The sequence below is a fragment of the Melitaea cinxia genome, chromosome 17 (genome assembly GCF_905220565.1).
Source record: "Melitaea cinxia chromosome 17, ilMelCinx1.1, whole genome shotgun sequence".
NCBI lineage: Eukaryota > Metazoa > Arthropoda > Insecta > Lepidoptera > Nymphalidae > Melitaea > Melitaea cinxia.
In genome coordinates this window covers 11,109,664-11,127,538 of record NC_059410.1, presented here as the reverse complement: position 1 = coordinate 11,127,538, position 17,875 = coordinate 11,109,664, and the positions used below count along the sequence as shown (strand labels likewise).

Sequence of the window (17,875 nt, the reverse complement as noted above, 5' to 3'; positions counted from 1 at the left end):
TCACACGGCCTGGCGGTCGCTGACGAGCCCCTGCAGCTTGCGCGCCACGCCGGGCGCCGCGAACCGCGCACGCTTCACCACGTCGCCGCCCTCCGCGCTGCGCTTCACCCCAACTCCACCCACTCCGCCCACTTCGCACGACACCATCGTGTTGATCGCTTGCAGGTCCTGCGTCACATTTACTTGGTTAATCTTTGATAATCAAGCGAGCAAACTTCACTGGAGTTAGTCGACCCATTATGAATTGTTTTCACGCTATCCCCTTGCCAACATACACATTTTTTTTATGTCACTAGGTCGGCAAACTGAACGGCACCTGATGGTAAGCGATTACCGTAGCTTATAGACCTGCAACACCAGAAGCATCGCAAGCGCGTTGCCGACCCAATCCCCCCAGGAGCTCTGGTCACCTTACTCATCAACAGGAACACAATACTGCTTGAAAACAGTATTATTTTGTTGTGATCTTCTGTAAGGTCGAGGTACTACCCCAGTCGGGCTGCTCCATATTTTGAGCAGGAAATTCCTGCTGTGCCCTACCTCAGTTATACATACATTGCTTAAGAATTACTATTCATACACATATTATTTTATTAATTATATATTTTATTACATTTTTTGTTACATATTAATAATAAAGTATTTTATTTTGCCAAATAGAAACTAATATAACTCATAAAACCATCAGATGTAATTTCTAATTGTAAACTATGTTTTATTTAACGTATATCAAATCAAAAAAACCCTATTCAGAATGGAGATAATTCAAAATACCTTGGCAGGGCTGCGGCTAAACTGGTATGTGAGCAGGTGGTGGTGGTTTGGTGGTGTGGTGAGTGGCTTCACATACAGCTGGTGGCGTTCTGACACACGCTGACAACCTGGTGACCAACGTCCAGCACGAGCGCGGCCCGCCGGTAGTGGCGACAGACTGCACTCCTGTGGAACAGAGATTTACATAAGGAGTATCCGGCAGGGTACACCAGGAAATATTCTGCTCAAAATGTAGCTCGATTAGAGAAGTCCTGACCTTACAGGTCACAGCTTAATGATACTGCTCTCGAATAGTGGTACTGCGGTTCTTTTTCGACTTTTTTTTTAAATTCAATTTTCAAGAACCTTTCAAGAATATGGTATGAAATTTTTAGATGAATCGAAGCACCACTAACGAAGATACAGCAGTTAACCAACCGCTCGTCATACATTTTTAACCGACTTCCCAAAAAGGAGGAGGTTCTTAATTCGACTGTATTTTTTTTATGTGTGTTACATCAGAACTTTTCGACCGTGTGGACCGATTTCGACAATTTTTATTTTAATCGAAAGATGGTGTGTCAATTGGTCCCATTTAAATTTATTTGAGATTTAACAACTACTTTTCGAGTTATATCTAATAATGCGTTTTTACTTGACGCTTTTTTCGTCGACCTACGTTGTATTATAACGCATAACTTTCTACTGGATGTACTGATTTTGATAATTCTTTTTTTGTTGGAAAGAAGATATCCCTAGTTTAGTACCATGATAAGGAAACCAGGATCTGATGATGGGATCCCAGAGAAATCGAGGGAACTTCTTGAAAATCCTCAATAACTTTTTACTGGGTGTACCGGTTTAATAATTTTATAATTTAATCGAAAGCTGATGTTTGTCATGTGGTCACATATAAATTTTAATGAGATCTGATAACTACTTTTTGAGTAATCTTTGATAACGCGTAGTTACTTGACTATTTTTTCGTCGATCTACGTTCTGTTACTCGTCGATGTAATTACGATGTAATTACACAATTACGTTTCAAATTTTTTCGTGTTCAAAACTTGGAAGCGTTTTCCCCAATACTCACGTTCACTTTGTGTTCAGTCAGTTTAGAAACTAAACTACTTTTGGCAAAATCATTCTCTAATGACTTTAGTTTGTTTATTTTTAATGATCCAGCACCAAGTTATGAGAAATACCGTAACCAAAAATTTTCTGAGATGCTTCCAACTAATTGCTGCCATTTGCCATTACTGTATTTTATTTATAGGTCATTAAAATTTCACACAATCGTTTTTAAATATTATAGTCTAATGTAACATTTGTTTCAATAAACAGATTTATCTGTCGTCAAAAATAATTAAAAAAAATGTGCCTAATTTTGCTCGAATTAGTAAGCTTGTTTGGAGTGCCTAATATTATAAAAAAGAGATTCACAAAGTGGAAGCCAAGAAATCAAACTGGGTTTTCGGGGTATGACACAACGAAAAACAAATTTTTTGTTAAAAATGTGGTCTTTTTTCAGGTTTCTTGCTCGAAATAGTTTGGAAATCCCTATTTCAGAAATGCAGTATTTCAGAAGTGCAGTAGTACAAAAAAAAAATAAGTTTATTGATAGTTGACATAAAAATGTTATTTACACATTCCTAACAACGATTTTGGAATCATTATAGTATTGCGACAAAAGCAAAAATAAATACATGGGTGTATGATATATGAAATTTCACTTATTTAAAGTTTTTAATACACTGCATCAATCAAAACTTACATGTCTTCCAGTGAATCTCAATGCAAAACTCTGCATACACTTTACATAAACTTTATTGTAGAAATTAATAAGGTCTCCTCTCTCAGGTGATTCTAGAAAAAATAAATGGTATTTAATAATTATTCCTTTTTTTGTTCAGATGTAAAATTTCTACATAATTTCTCTAAAATGAAGTAAGACGTTATAAAAGAAAGCTAATGACCAATACATCAATTTATACTCTTTAATAATTATTTATAAGTTTTAACATAATAACTACAATGAATACATTTTATCATTATATTGATTAAAGTTAGTGTTTAAAATCATATACAATTCTAAATATATAATAACTCATTTTAAAAAATGTAACTTTTGTCTGTTCCAAGTTCTATTCTTTCAGGTTTTCTGTTTGAAAAGAGACAAGTTCAAAAAATACCTTCTCCGTTTCCCTTATTGATTAAAACAGATCTATACACATGATTATCGGCGAGTGGCCTCTGTCGGTAACAACGCATGATGTCAGCGAACGTTCTCTCCACTTGATTGTTTGGATTATGTGAAACCTGGAAATTAATAATAAAACACCAACATTAGTTTTGAAACAGTTATTTTAGTTCCTAGGTCTTAATAACTGTTTCAACTTAATTTGCCACACAGACTAACATTTATTATTTACTAGCTGGTGCCCGCGACGTCGTCTGCGTGAATGCTATACAGCACCAAAAATACCTACGATTATACCTTTTAAAATAACATTCATTTACCCATTTCTTCTCTACATTTCATATCTACAGAAAAATCTCATAGATGGCGCTGCTTTAAAATTGTCTTGTCTACTTATATTCATTTAATTATGTTTATTGGCTTAGTTACTTATATTGTGTGATTTTTATAGTGTGAAGCTAGCTTATATAGCATGGTTATTAACATAATAACAACAACATTCAAATATGCATCGTTAGGTTACACGTTGTTACAGAACGCGTTGAGGAAATAAAGGTTCACTGCTCGTTCCCGGTAGGTGATTGCATGATAATATGTAGCCTATATGTTGACCCGACTTCTTAATAATATTCAAAGCCAAATTTGATGTAAATCCATGCGGTACTTTTTGAGTTTATCCCGGACATACATACAGCCAAACAGACAAAAATTCTAAAAACTATATTTTTGGCTTCGGTATCGATTGTAGATCACATCCCAAGTATTCTTTTTAAAAAATATTCAATGTACAGTTTTGACTTTCCTACCATTTTATTATATGTATAGATGTTAAATTTCAAAATTTTGTATTTGAAAACAAACGTGATCTGCTTCTGGTGCATAACGGAGTGCTCCAGGGACGTCCAGATCTTGCGTATCAGTCCGTACTAGTACAAGCACACAGTACATATGGCGACCTTGTGTACCTTGCAGATAACGTAGACGGCGCACATGAGCACCTGGTCGAGGTGGCGGTCGCGCATGAGCTGCGTCTGGTGCATGACGGAGTGCTCCAGGCACGTCCAGATCTTGCGTAGCAGTCCGTACTAGTACAAGCACACAGTACATATGGCGACCTTGTGTACCTTGCAGATGACGTAGACGGCGCACATGAGCACCTGGTCGAGGTGGCGGTCGCGCATGAGCTGCGTCTGGTGCATGACGGAGTGCTCCAGGCACGTCCAGATCTTGCGTAGCAGTCCGTACTAGTACAAGCACACAGTACATATGGCGACCTTGTGTACCTTGCAGATGACGTAGACGGCGCACATGAGCACCTGGTCGAGGTGGCGGTCGCGCATGAGCTGCGTCTGGTGCATGACGGAGTGCTCCAGGCACGTCCAGATCTTGCGTAGCAGTCCGTACTAGTACAAGCACACAGTACATATGGCGACCTTGTGTACCTTGCAGATGACGTAGACGGCGCACATGAGCACCTGGTCGAGGTGGCGGTCGCGCATGAGCTGCGTCTGGTGCATGACGGAGTGCTCCAGGCACGTCCAGATCTTGCGTAGCAGTCCGTACTAGTACAAGCACACAGTACATGTGGCGACCTTGTGTACCTTGCAGATGACGTAGACGGCGCACATGAGCACCTGGTCGAGGTGGCGGTCGCGCATGAGCTGCGTCTGGTGCATGACGGAGTGCTCCAGGCACGTCCAGATCTTGCGTAGCAGTCCGTACTAGTACAAGCACACAGTACATGTGGCGACCTTGTGTACCTTGCAGATGACGTAGACGGCGCACATGAGCACCTGGTCGAGGTGGCGGTCGCGCATGAGCTGCGTCTGGTGCATGACGGAGTGCTCCAGGCACGTCCAGATCTTGCGCTTCAGCTCCTCGTCCGTCAGTCGCAGCCGCGTGCATAGATCGTTCATGCGCACCACCGCCAGGCTGTAGAACTGCAACAAGAATAAACAAGTTATTTACAACATTTTAATATCCAAGGAGCCCAAGCGGTTTTATACTCGAAATCGAGTTATGTGAGTAAATAAAAACAAAGTTATTCTTTAGACTTAATTATACTAACCTTTCTAAAGAAAAGCATTAATGAGTTATTGGCTTTTTTCGGAGTTGTATTTGGAGTGTTTTCAGTACTTGATAGAGTCGACGTGCTTGGAGGTGACTGGGGATCTGAAGATTCTTCTTTTATATTATTGTTGGCTTGAACTGTAATTATTATTATTATTAATAAACATTTCTTTCTAAACATTGATATGTCTAGATTTCAGTTATAGTTTAAAAATTATAAATTGTTTTTTAATAAATTTATGCAACTTCTCACTTGCAGGACGTTTTAAGCAAATTATGGAGGCATAAAAGTCATGCTATATTTATCACAAATTAAAAAAAAAAAATTAAATAATATAAAATTAACAAATTACCTAAAAGTGACTGACCCGGTTTAATATTATCTTTGAACAATTGTTTCTTTGCTTGGTCAGCCATCGGCGTTAGGAAGCGATCTATAACTGCTGACACAGGGGACTGCAATCCACCTAGATACATATTTTTACCATGATTAATGAGTTTGTCTATCTTGGGTTGTTAATAAATAATGTGGGTAGCTGCACTGAAAAAATTCGCCGACGTGCTTGAATTGCTAAAAGTGCAATGACCAACTTAAACAAGATATGGAAGAATCGTGGTATCCATCGCAAAACCAAAGTCCGTCTGGTCCGAGCTCTTGTGTTCTCAATATTCTTGTATGGCTCGGAAACCTGGTGCCTCATAAGTTGCGATTGCAGCAAGATGAACGAAAAATGAATGAGATGATGACGTGGTGTTGGCGAAGACTATTCCGAATCCCTTGGACTGCCATGGGGACGAACGAGTCAATTTTACAAGAGCTCAACATCACCAAGCGACTTTCAACGATCTGCATGGAGCGGGCCCTTACTTTCTTCGGGCACATTATGCGGTCTCCTAAGCAGTCTCGAGAAACTTATAGTACTGGGTAGTAGTTGAAGGGAAACGCGCCAAAGGGAGGACACCAGCAAGATGGTCTGATGAAATCAAGAATACAGTGGGAGGCAGCTTGCACCGTGCAACACATGCTGCTTACGATCGCCTTCAATGGAGACATATTCGTGGTCACGATCCTCATCATTGAGGGAACGAGGAAGAAGACCACGATTAATATTTTAAAATTTGATATTTTACGTGAATGTCATAGTTAAGCCTACAAACGAGTACTGTTAAAAAACCCTATTGAATTTATAATACGGTTCAAAATAAAGTTGAAATCGATTACAAAGATCGCCGACGAAGACGATGGCGAGGTTACAGATCTTTTTTGTGAAGAATTAGTTGTTCTGCAAACCGCGATACATTTCTTTTGGTCGAGTATTAAAATGTGACAGTACTAATTCAGTAAACTTCTTAAATAATCAACAAGAACTTTTAATATTATTGACTGCTGATAATGGTTGGGTTATCTATACAAATAAATAAAATTGGAGTGTCTTTTTGTAATATTAAAATAACAGCTTTGTACTAAATGCATATGGATGTATACATGGTACATATACTAGAATAACATTTTTTACAATTTTTGTCTGTCTGTCTGTTTGTTCCGGCTAATCTCGGAAACGGCTGTACTGATTTTGGCGGAACTTTCACTGGCAGATAGCTGATGTAATTAGGAATAACTTAGGGTACTTTTATTTTAAAAATTTATTTAAGTATTTTATAACTCTGTGAACTAAACGATAACTTTTTTGTTAAATTCCACGCGAACGAAGTCGCGGGCACAGCTAATATGACAAATGAACAAAATTTATTCTGAAAAATTGGAATTTCAATAGCTCAGTAATTTTTAAATATTATTTGTTATGAGGTAAACATACTGATATTTCTGCGGCCGTTGGGCGAATCTTGTACATAAACTTCGGTGGATGCTGGCACAGGTGTTTTGGCAAGTTGGTCCCACAGTGGACTATCTGACGTCCACACTAGAGATTCTAAGACTTGTTCTTCTACCTGCAAATATGTTATGTGTTCATTTTAAATAGCATAATTGTAGAAATATAACTTTGCTTTTGAAATATCATAAATAAAGGTCATGCTATTTTAATTAATAAAAATAAAGCTATTAAAAAGAGTAAGAGAAATACATAACAAAAACATACCGCATTAAGATGCTTAATAACATCTCTACTGAGCTTTTCCACAACAGCTTGCACGACCAATTCAATAATTTTGTAAAAGTGAAAGGCACTCAGACCATATATTTGCAAGACTCGTGGAAATCGTAGTGAATGGACTCCATATGCATGTAACACAACTTCTGTACAACATGCGTATACTGTCAGCTGGTACGTTTCTTGTGATAGGAGGACCTGTAATATATTTTTTTTAATTTTATAGTGATTCCTTTAGTACATAAAGCAATTTTTATGTTTTTGTTAAAATAACAATCAATCTTTTTACAGAATTATACCAATTAAAACTAGCTGACTCGACAATTGTTGTTCTGTCTTGTGAATTTTTAATGCACAGTTTAAGTAATCACTATGATATCTGAAATTTACTGAAATTTACCAAAATCCAGTAAAAATTTTATACAAAGTATTACAGAACATTTTTTAACTAGAGTTCTTCCACAAGATGGTCTTATTTATTTTTATCATCCATGACCTATAGCGATTATAATTGTGGATTAAACTAAATTAAAACATATAAAAGTTACTACATGCTAATACTCACATGTAAAGATAATTGCGGCTTTTTTCTGTGTTCTTCTCTTATAATATGTTCTAATACTTTATAATATAAACACGTAACCATGTTGCATCTAAAGGCTATTGTTTCGTTACTGCAGTTGATCTCTCTAAGATTATTTGAAAATTGTTCCATCCATGCGTTACAAGGTTCGACTACTTTAGAGTTTATTACTTCTTCACTTACACCACAATCACTGCAATACACAATCAATCTATTTATAAAACGTAAATGTTAGTTCTTACTTACTTTTTAACTGACTTCCAAAAAAGAAGGAGGTTCTCAATTCGACTGTATTTTTTTGTGTATATTAACATCAGAACTTTTGACCGGGTGGACCGATTTCGACAATTTTTTTTTAATCGAAAGGTGGTGTGTGTCAATTGGTCCCATTTAAATTTATTTGAGATCTAACAACTACTTTTCGAGTTATATCTAATAATGCGTATTTACTTGACGCTTTTTTCGTCGACCTACGTTGTATTATACCACATAACTTTCTACTGGATGTACCGATTTTGATAATTCTTTTTTGTTGGAAAGAGGATATCCCTAGTTTAGTACCATGATAAGAAAACTAGGATCTGACGATGGGGTCCCAGAGAAATCGAGGGAAACTCTTGAAAATCCGCAATAAATTTTTATTGGGTGTACCGATTTTGATAATTTTTAATTTAATCGAAAGCTGATGTTTATCATGTGGTCACATATAAATTTTATCGAGATCTGGATAACTACTTTCTGAGTAATCTTTGATAACGCGTAGTTACTTGACTATTTTTTCGTCGATCTACGTTGTATTACTCGTCGATGTAATTAAAGTCGGTTTTTTTTTTCGTTTGCGAGCAAACACAATTATTTTCAATTATCTTCCATGTGATTTAGGTTTAGCTTTAGTAAACCATCTTTTTTAAATAAATTTAATCTATTTGAATTTATTTAATCATTCAGCAGAGCCAATTATACATAAAATAATAATTAGTGACAAGTGAGGAGTGGCGAGTGTGGCAGAGACTCACGCGAAGAAGCGCAGCAGGTGCGGCGAGGGCTTGGGGCGCGCCGAGCGCAGCAGCGCGGCCAGGCGCGCCACGCTGTTGGTGGCCTCCGACACCGGCGTGCGCTCCTCGCGCCGCGCCAGGTAGTTCCGGCCCGTCAGCGGCGTGTCGGGGCACGCACGCGCGCTCTGTAACGTCAAGTTTTATGTGTTCAATTTGCGTGCCTTTCAAATTATTAATGAAACTAGCTATGCCCGCGACTTCGTCCGTCCGAATTGAACAAAAGTTATTGTTCAGTTCGCAGAGTTATAAAATAAATAAATTTCTAAAATAAAAGTAGCTCAAATTACTCCAATAAGGAGTAAAATGTTATGAGGTATAATTACATCGACAGAGATTAGCCGGAACAAACAGATAGGTAAAAATGGTAAAAAATATTATTTTGGTTTATGTACCGTGTATACATCCATATGCATTTAGGAAAAAGCGGTTATTTTAATATTACAAACAGACACTCCCATTTCATTTATTTGTATAGATAAAACCAACCTCAATTAACACAATGATATATTTATCGAGTTACGGAATAACAAGTGCCTAGCTATGTCAAATATGTTGCACCTAGGTAATTAGTATTTATCAAATTGCCCAAAAGCTACATGACAATATTCCTAATGTTGAGGCTGTCATAAATAAAAAAAGCACAAATTATATTTTTTTTATTTTGCTAAAGTAGCTCGTCACTAATTCAAAAAAAGGAGGTCTCAATTCAAATGTATACTTTTTTTTTCTCAGAACTTTTGACTAGGTGGACTGATTTCTATGATTTTTTTTTTATCGAAAGGAGGTTCGTGATATGTGGTTCCATGTAAATTTAATTGAGATCTAACAAGTACTTTTTCAGCGCTAATTCTATCGCTAATTTTGCGTATTTACTTGACTATTTTTTCTTCAACTATGTTGTATAATAAACCTCATAACTTGTTACTGGGTGTACCTATTTCGATAATTTTTATTTTAATCGAAAACTGATAATCATTTAAATGTGATCGAGACCTCACTAGTAATTTTCAGTTATCTATAATAATGCGTATTGGCTTGCCTACATTTTCGTCTACCTATCTTGTATTACTGGTTCATGTAATTGAAAGTCGGTTTTTTTCATTTGCAAGCAAACACTATATACTTTATAATACCATATTAATCATTTAGTTCACAAAATACATATAGAAATGATTTGCCCAAATGTCTGTACACGCATAACTTCTGCTTACAAAACAATAATTATCCAGTTCGTGCAGTTGCGGTCGGCCAAGAAAGTGATGTACCAGTTTTGATTTAGTTTCCTGATCCTCGAAACTTACAAGGTTCGTTATTAAAAGGTATTAATGAAAGAGACGAGACGTATAATAATGACGTAAACCCAATTGATAAGTATTCATACAGCATTATACACGGCATCTTAAACTCTATTAGGGAAAAATAAAATAAAGAGGACATTAATTTTTACATCATTACAGCCTATACAGTCCACTGCTGGACATAGGCCTCCACAAGTTTACGCCAGAAATAACGTGAACTCATGTGTTCTGCCCATAGTCACCACGCTGGGCAGGCGGGTTGGTGACCGCAGTACTGGCTTTGTCGCACCGAAGACGCTGCTGCCCGTCTTCGGCCTGTGTATTTCAAAGCCAGCAGTTGGATGGTTATCCCGCCATCGGTCGGCTTCTTAAGTTCCAAGGTGGTCGTGGAACCTTGTTATCCCTTAGTCGCCTCTTACGACACCCACGGGAAGAGAGGGGGTGGCTAAATTCTTGAGTGCCGTAGCCACACAGCACTTTCTAATTTTTACAAGGAAATTGAAATGTTTCCGAACTAAAGTAATAAAAACTATTTAAATAGACAAATTCCATTTGATAAAGAAAACTAACAATTGACATTTCATCAAATATATTAAAGTAATTTCTATTATTATTTTCCTCTAAAATCGATATATTTTCCGTGTTATTTTTTACTCAACTGCATATAAATATCATCCTCAATGCCTGCCAACTTGACCATTGCCGAAAGAGCACAAATAATTGAATTTAATGAGGGATGCAGTATCAGTGCGATTTCGCGGAATTTGAATATATTCGAGACGTTGTGTCCGGTTTTGGATTCGTCGTGAAGGAGAGGAGGGAAGTTTGTTCGATCGCAGAAGAAGTGGTCACCGGCCTGCACTCTCCAATAACGACAGAGAATTCATGAGACGGGAATATGAAATCAATTGTTTTAAGTCGACAAATCATTTTGCGGAGATGTTCGATGTGAGTGCCCAAACAATGAGGAATCATCTACATTACATGGACTTGCACGACAGGCATTAAGCCATGAAAATATATTTGACGAATGCTCAAAGACTTGCTCGTCTGAGCTTCGCCAGAGAGCACTTGTTGTGTGATGAAAAAACTTTTAAATCCAGTCAGCAACGAGGTGTTCACCTTTGGCGATATATTTCAACATGGTATAGAAATGACCGTGTAATCCCAAATAGAGAATCAGGTCGAATTTCCGTAAATATTTGGGGCTGGATGAGTGCGGATGGGGTAGGAGAATTGGGCTCTCTACCTCCTCGAGCGACGGCTGTAAATTATATCGACGTGCTTCAGAATGCCATGCTACCGACAGTCCGTAATATTTACCCGGAGAACGAAGTGCCACAATTTGATTTTGTTCAAAATACATGTGCAATTCATAATGCTAGGATCGTAAGAGCCTGGTTTCGTTTAAACACTGCGTAGGGGTAATTCCGTGGCCCTCAAGATCACCGGACCTCAACCCGATAGAAAATCTTTGGGGCCTTATGGTCGAACGATGGTCGCATCAAAATGAAAGAACCAAACAAACTATTATTTATTAGTCACTGTAATTCTATTTGGGAGGAAATGCGGGGAACTGATATCTGCTCACAGCTTGTTGGTTCAATGAGGTCTCGGTCTTTTAGAATTTATAGAAGCCAATGGCGGTTACACCCGTTTCTAAATTTTTTATTTTTCCAACCTATTTTAAATGTTACTATATGACTCTGTTTGTGTTTTTTATATTAAGTATTTTAAGTGATTGTGAAAATTTAATAAAAGGATAAATCTATTTTTAGCTTTTCTTTCTGACAATATAATAAAATTTTTTTCCTGAAATAAACTGTTTTATTGAACGCATATTGTAATTACAAGTTTACAGAAACTGTAGGTATATTTGTGGACTCGCCTTGTGCCTTTACAATTTTATGCAACTTGTTGTTTACAATTCTGAATTCACGACGTCATTGGTTCCATCAAGTTTAAACTAAGAGCAGATGCCACGTTACAAACAGTATTAATCGTTATCAATAATCAGATAAAGACGGCAATAGAAGTTGTCAGATCGATCTGCAAGCGAAACTAATCTTTATCACCTATGAATCTGCAAGCAACCTTAGGGTGGTACACCACTTTCTTGGCTGACGGTACTACACCAAATTAGATAATTCTATTTTTTTTTTTGTGATTGATATGACAAAAAAGAGTCAGTTAGTTGAATATACAAGACTAGCAATACCCGTGCGAATAATTCGCACTAAATAAGTAAAAATTTAACGACCTATCATGTTGACGTTGTTTCAAAATTAAAGCCGTCATAATATGTATAATTTTAATAATTAATTAATTTACAAAAACATAAGGATTAATAATTATTTTAGTTGTGGAATGCCGGTAGAGCAAGATATTATCTATAATTTAAGTAGAGTAATTGTGAGGTTTTTTCTAAAAAGGGAGGCAAAAATCCTTAGCGTATTAACATATATCTTCTTCTTCTTCTTTTATTTTTGGCATACGATCGCCATTAGCGACATTCAGCCAGTGTCAAGTATAAATTATTATAAAAATAACTAGCTGAGTCGGCAAACATTGTCTTGCTGCTAAACGCTATTTAAAAATAGGAGTTGGTGGTAGAAGGGTAAAAATTTAGGGTTGTGTGTATTTGTCAACGCCAAATCATAATAAAATAGAAATAAATAATTTATCTAAAAATTAAAAAAAAAATTTTGGGGTGGACTATTAACATAGGTATATTATGATATATAGTAAAATTTGTCATGTCATTTGTCACATTATTCTTTAATGGTCGCGTTCCACCAAAGGCCCTCAACGCCAGCCAACGCCACTAAGGTAAAAACGCCGCGGGCGTTGTACTTGTGGGCGAATTTTATAAGTGGAACGCATATTTGGGCGCTGTCAGGTGTCAGCTGTGTGCTCGCAGTATGGCGGCATGGTGAAAATATACAGCTGTGAGGATTGAGTTAATATGTCGCGAGGATTAGAGTAAAACTTAATTCAACATGGATTCCCGGGAATTAATCGTTGCGGTTTTGCAGAATCGAATGAGAGCTAACATTCACAATTTGACATTGAGTTGTTTTTTTTTAAAATTCCCGCCACGTTTTGATGAAAGCCAACTTTGACCCACCTATATACGATGTGGTCGCGAACGGTGACGTCATCACCGACGTCGAGCGATCGCTCGCGACGACCACAGGCCATAGGTGGAACGATAGAATGGGCTTTCTGGGCGTTGCGGACGCTTAGTGGAACGCGGCCAATATCTCTTCATTTCATTTTCGTATATTATAAAAATTTCAATAATTAAAAAAAATATATTTAGTTTAATAAATTAACAGATCGAAATCACATACCGGTCCAAAAGAAGCGATCACTTGTGATATTTCATCTCCAGAAACTTTATTTTTTGTTCCGATCTGTTCGTTGGCATGTTCCCCTGAAATAATATAATCAAAATGAGTCAACATTGCATTTAAACAATAAACTCTAGACATTTTGAAACAGCAAACACAAATATGGTGTTGTGGAAAAATTGTTAAATGTCAAATAAAAAAAAAAAAAAAATTGTCACTTTATGAGCCAGTAATTTTACTATACTACCAATATAAGAAGCAAATGAAAACTCTTTTGTAGGAAACTTACCTAAAAATATTCTTTCGTCGAATTCGCCTACACTGAGTACATATGTTTCATAGAGGTTATTCAGTGACTTAACGTTAACATCAAAGTTTCCTACATCCAGTAAACCAGTGAGATCTTCGCTATTGCCTTTTAAAATCTGGAACAAAATGTGTAATAATATCGTGGTAACTTATCAAAATTAATTTATACAAATAAAAACAAGCCATTATGAGAATGTATCAAATTGGTTAATTTTTTTTTTTTTTTTGTTCTTGTAATTGTTAAATCAAGTATTGTATTGATTTCTTTAATTGGCTTTTTGCAATGTTATTATTTGTACTGTATTCTTTAAATGTTAGCTTTTCATAGTTTTCATACCCCTTTTTCAAAGAAAGTTTTAATGACTGGTCTCCAACTGTATTCCTTCATAGTAGCAGCCTCAACTGCTAAACCTTCCTTGATCTCACACAGAACTGATATGATACATGGTGGCTTCTTTGGCAACTCAAAATCGTCTTTCATCCAATCTGCTGGTAGACCTGCAATTGTGGTCATTCAAGAAAATATTTTTTTAGCATATATATACATTAATAAAAAAATAATTTATATTTGATTTTTACATCTAGAAAACTATTGTAATTTTTTACACACTAAGTTACACTGTAGGCAGTGAGTGAGTTGCAATACAAATATTCTATTTATTTACACAATTACAGGCTAAATTATCATATATATTGTTTTAAATTTCCATGGTTCTTAACATTATTTGAATTCGTTTTATCGGGATTTATACCATGTACCTTTTTATCTTTGAGGCTCCGATATTTCGGCGCAGTTGCATGCGCCATGGTCACGGAGGAACTGTTTGGTTTTTGCGGGTAGATGTTATGGGCAGACATATCGGTCTACCCTCCGTCTCAGTCTTCTATTACGCTCGATACCAGTACCATTGTCTGCAAACTCACTACTCACTCGAACCTGTTCTCGACACACGACACTCACTGTATCCATTCGCGAAACGGCACTTTTACGTTTTTCGTTGTCCCGACACAAACGAAACCACTGGACTCCAGACACTCGACAGTTTAAACCCATCTTCACGATTGAAATTTTTGTGTTTGGTAATTTCAATCGCTTCCCTGACCATTCTCGGTATGTAGTGGCGTTCTGTCGAGATAATCTGAGGATTATGCAACTCGATCCAGTGATTTGTGCCCGATTGAATCAAGTGTACAACGAAAAACGTAAAAGTGCCGTTTCGCGAATGGATACAGTGAGTGTCGTGTGTCGAGAACAGGTTCGAGTGAGTAGTGAGTTTGCAGACAATGGTACTGGTATCGAGCGTAATAGAAGACTGAGACGGAGGGTAGACCGATATGTCTGCCCATAACATCTACCCGCAAAAACCAAACAGTTCCTCCGTGACCATGGCGCATGCAACTGCGCCGAAATATCGGAGCCTCAAAGATAAAAAGGTACATGGTATAAATCCCGATAAAACGAATTCAAATAAATTATCATATGATACACAACACATCACTTTAATTAAATATTATTTATTATTAATAGAATAGTTCTTAATTATAAATAAAATGTTACCTTTGAAAGCTGGATTAATTAAGTCCATTCTTCTACCCATGAATGCATTGGCAAAAACATAGTCGAGACACGACAGCAGTACATGATACATATCAACGAGATCATCAGCTGAGTTGTGAAATTCTCCCTTCACACATACATACATACACCATGTGAATTCAAATAATGCATTTGTCGTACATGGTTGTAGTCTGAAGGAAATTTATTATTTAATTTGTTATTATTTTTATGGTAAGAAAAATATGTCTAATTCTTCATTACTTATTTGGGTTAGTAGGCTACACAGCATTTATTATTTATTTTTATTTAACAAGGATATCTGCATGATACCAATAATATACGGTGGATTTGACATTAGCTAACATCGCACATGATCAAGAATTTTGACAAGGCTAGAGAAACATAATTTTGTGATACAAGATTTAATTATTAATAGCTAAATTATTGTTTAATTTCTAAAGGGTTTCGGTCAAGAGAAAATATCACAGATTGTTTTATCAATGTTATATGAAATGGGAAAGATACAAAGGAGATGGATTAGTGATCTGATTGCGATGACATTTTACAAAGGAGTTTGGTCGGCACAGTCGAGATTATATTTTTAATAATTGACAAAAATATTATTCATCAAACATTTTTTAATTTAAAATTGCAAATAATATGGCAACAAACTCAATTTTTTTTATTTTATTACATAAAAATATAATAAAAGTTAAAGGACTTTAGGGGTAGATATTATTCTATACTTAGATTTTTATTAGAATAACTAAAAAAAAATACTTCATATACTTACTTTTGTTTTTTACTTTTAGTATTAGGTTTAACAGGCTCATTGGTCAATCCAGAGAAAATCTCTTGGAAAATTGGTTGAAATTTACGAAAAAGTACAGTAGATACGGCAAATTTGTGTTCAAGTCTTGTTATTCTATCTTTAAAATCTGTTGACATAGCAGCCATTTCCATCCAGTTTTTGATTTTATTGAAAAATTGTATAAGACTGGAAATATGAAATTATTAATATAATATTAATATTTTGTAAGGATGTTTGCTCACAAATGAAAAAAAAAAACCAACCAATTAATGTCCACAACTAATACAATATTTGACATAATAAAACAGTCAATTAAATTAATATGCATTATTACGGATAACTCAAAAAGTACTCCACATGACATGCACCAGCTTTAGACAGAAAAAAGAATCATTACCATATAGAGATTACCAACTACCGATTTTGATGATTCTTTTTTCAGTCGAACAAAACTTAATAAAAAGTTGCGTTACACATGTATAAAAAAAGAACAGAAATTGAAAACCACCTATTTTTGAAGTTGGTTAAAAATATGTCTTAATTTTCATTAGTGGTATTATGAGACCTTATTTAAATACCTTATGTTACAAAGCCTCAACAGTCTCGTAAGGCTAACACAGTTCCCTTCCACTGCTTTTCCTGTCTGGACTGTAGGGGTAATGGATGTACGACACGCTACGTATAAAGCACAAGCAATCCAGTGCAAAATATCACCCTAAAACGTAAATATTTTTTAAAAATGAAGCTTGTTTTGACACAAGTATCACGTTAAATGTATGTAAACATTTGCTCATACGTATTACAAATTTTACGAAACTGAAGCCATTAAGAAACAAAAGTTCTTTATTAATAAAAGGTTTAATAAGTATAGAAAACTTACGTCCAATGTATAATTTTGTTTAATTTCTGAAAACGATTCTTTTGATTTTTTCGCAGCCACTGGGTCTACGTTTAATTTCGAACATAAGTTGTCCATTGCTGAAATCCAGTTTTCTTCGCTATCTTCTTGTTTCGACATTTTGCATAAAGTATAGTTACAAATAAATGAATAATTACAATAAACAAACTTATAAAACAGTAATTTACAGTAAAAAAACTTCGATTTATCTTAGTTATCCCAATCTTGGCCAATTGTTGACAGCTCCTTGGCGGGAATAATACATCAAACTCCCACACACGCACCCCTGTTCACTGTTCCCGCCTGACTTTGACAAATATTGAATCACAGATTATTTATATAGCTGAGCAGAGCATGAGTTTATTGATTCATGAGTATAGTACCAAAAACCCAAAAGGTAATTAAAGTTATACTACTTATGTTGTAGCAAAAGTTTAAAACTTTCGCAATCTTATGTGATAAATCGATTGTATTGAATTACTCGAACCCACAAAATATACATTAACCCGCCCTGGGTTCGCCCTGGGTTAACTCATCAATGTACGCATCTATACATAAAAATAAATAAATTTGAAGTCTGTTTGTAATATTAAAATAACTGCTTTTTACTAAATGCATATGGATGTATACAGTATACACGGTACATATGCTAAAATAACAATTTTACAATTTTTGGCTGACTGTTCATTTGTTCCGGCCAATATTTGAAATGGCTGGATCGATTTTGACGGGAATTTAGTGCTGTATACAAGTAAGTAGTGTGTATACAAATATAAGCTTCTTGGTATTTCCTTACCACGAATAGATTGTAATCACCATAGATATCAAGATATAGACAAGAAGCGTATAGATATTGTAATTGACATTGACTTAGGT

At 35.9% G+C, this 17,875-nt stretch overlaps 1 protein-coding gene across 1 annotated transcript; it reads right to left on the bottom strand.

Moving 5' to 3' along the window:
* LOC123661652 (retinoblastoma-like protein 2) lies at nucleotides 1–17,307 on the bottom strand. Its single transcript, XM_045596604.1, has 18 exons — nucleotides 16,982–17,307; nucleotides 16,680–16,816; nucleotides 16,084–16,287; nucleotides 15,291–15,481; nucleotides 14,070–14,230; nucleotides 13,713–13,848; nucleotides 13,424–13,506; nucleotides 8,734–8,897; nucleotides 7,700–7,910; nucleotides 7,123–7,332; nucleotides 6,841–6,973; nucleotides 5,377–5,466; nucleotides 5,022–5,161; nucleotides 4,714–4,893; nucleotides 2,946–3,072; nucleotides 2,528–2,619; nucleotides 775–939; nucleotides 1–168 (listed from the first exon to the last, which is right to left on the bottom strand). Exons 1-18 carry the CDS (start codon nucleotides 17,117–17,119, stop codon nucleotides 1–3), a joined length of 2,730 nt encoding a protein of 909 aa, XP_045452560.1. The 5' UTR covers nucleotides 17,120–17,307.
* Between the last annotated feature and the right edge of the window lie 568 nt (nucleotides 17,308–17,875).

What these genes read in the sequence shown, in the direction of transcription:
- LOC123661652 (XM_045596604.1), bottom strand. Translation starts at nt 17,119, where the DNA reads ATGTCGAAACAAGAAGATAGCGAAGAAAACTGGATTTCAGCAATGGAC. An exon ending in CGACGAAAGAATATTTTTAG is followed by an intron (nt 13,507 to 13,712) that starts GTAAGTTTCCTA and finishes ATATTATTTCAG; the next exon opens with GGGAACATGCCAACGAACAG. An exon ending in CAACGGCCGCAGAAATATCA is followed by an intron (nt 5,467 to 6,840) that starts GTATGTTTACCT and finishes CCCCTGTGTCAG; the next exon opens with CAGTTATAGATCGCTTCCTA.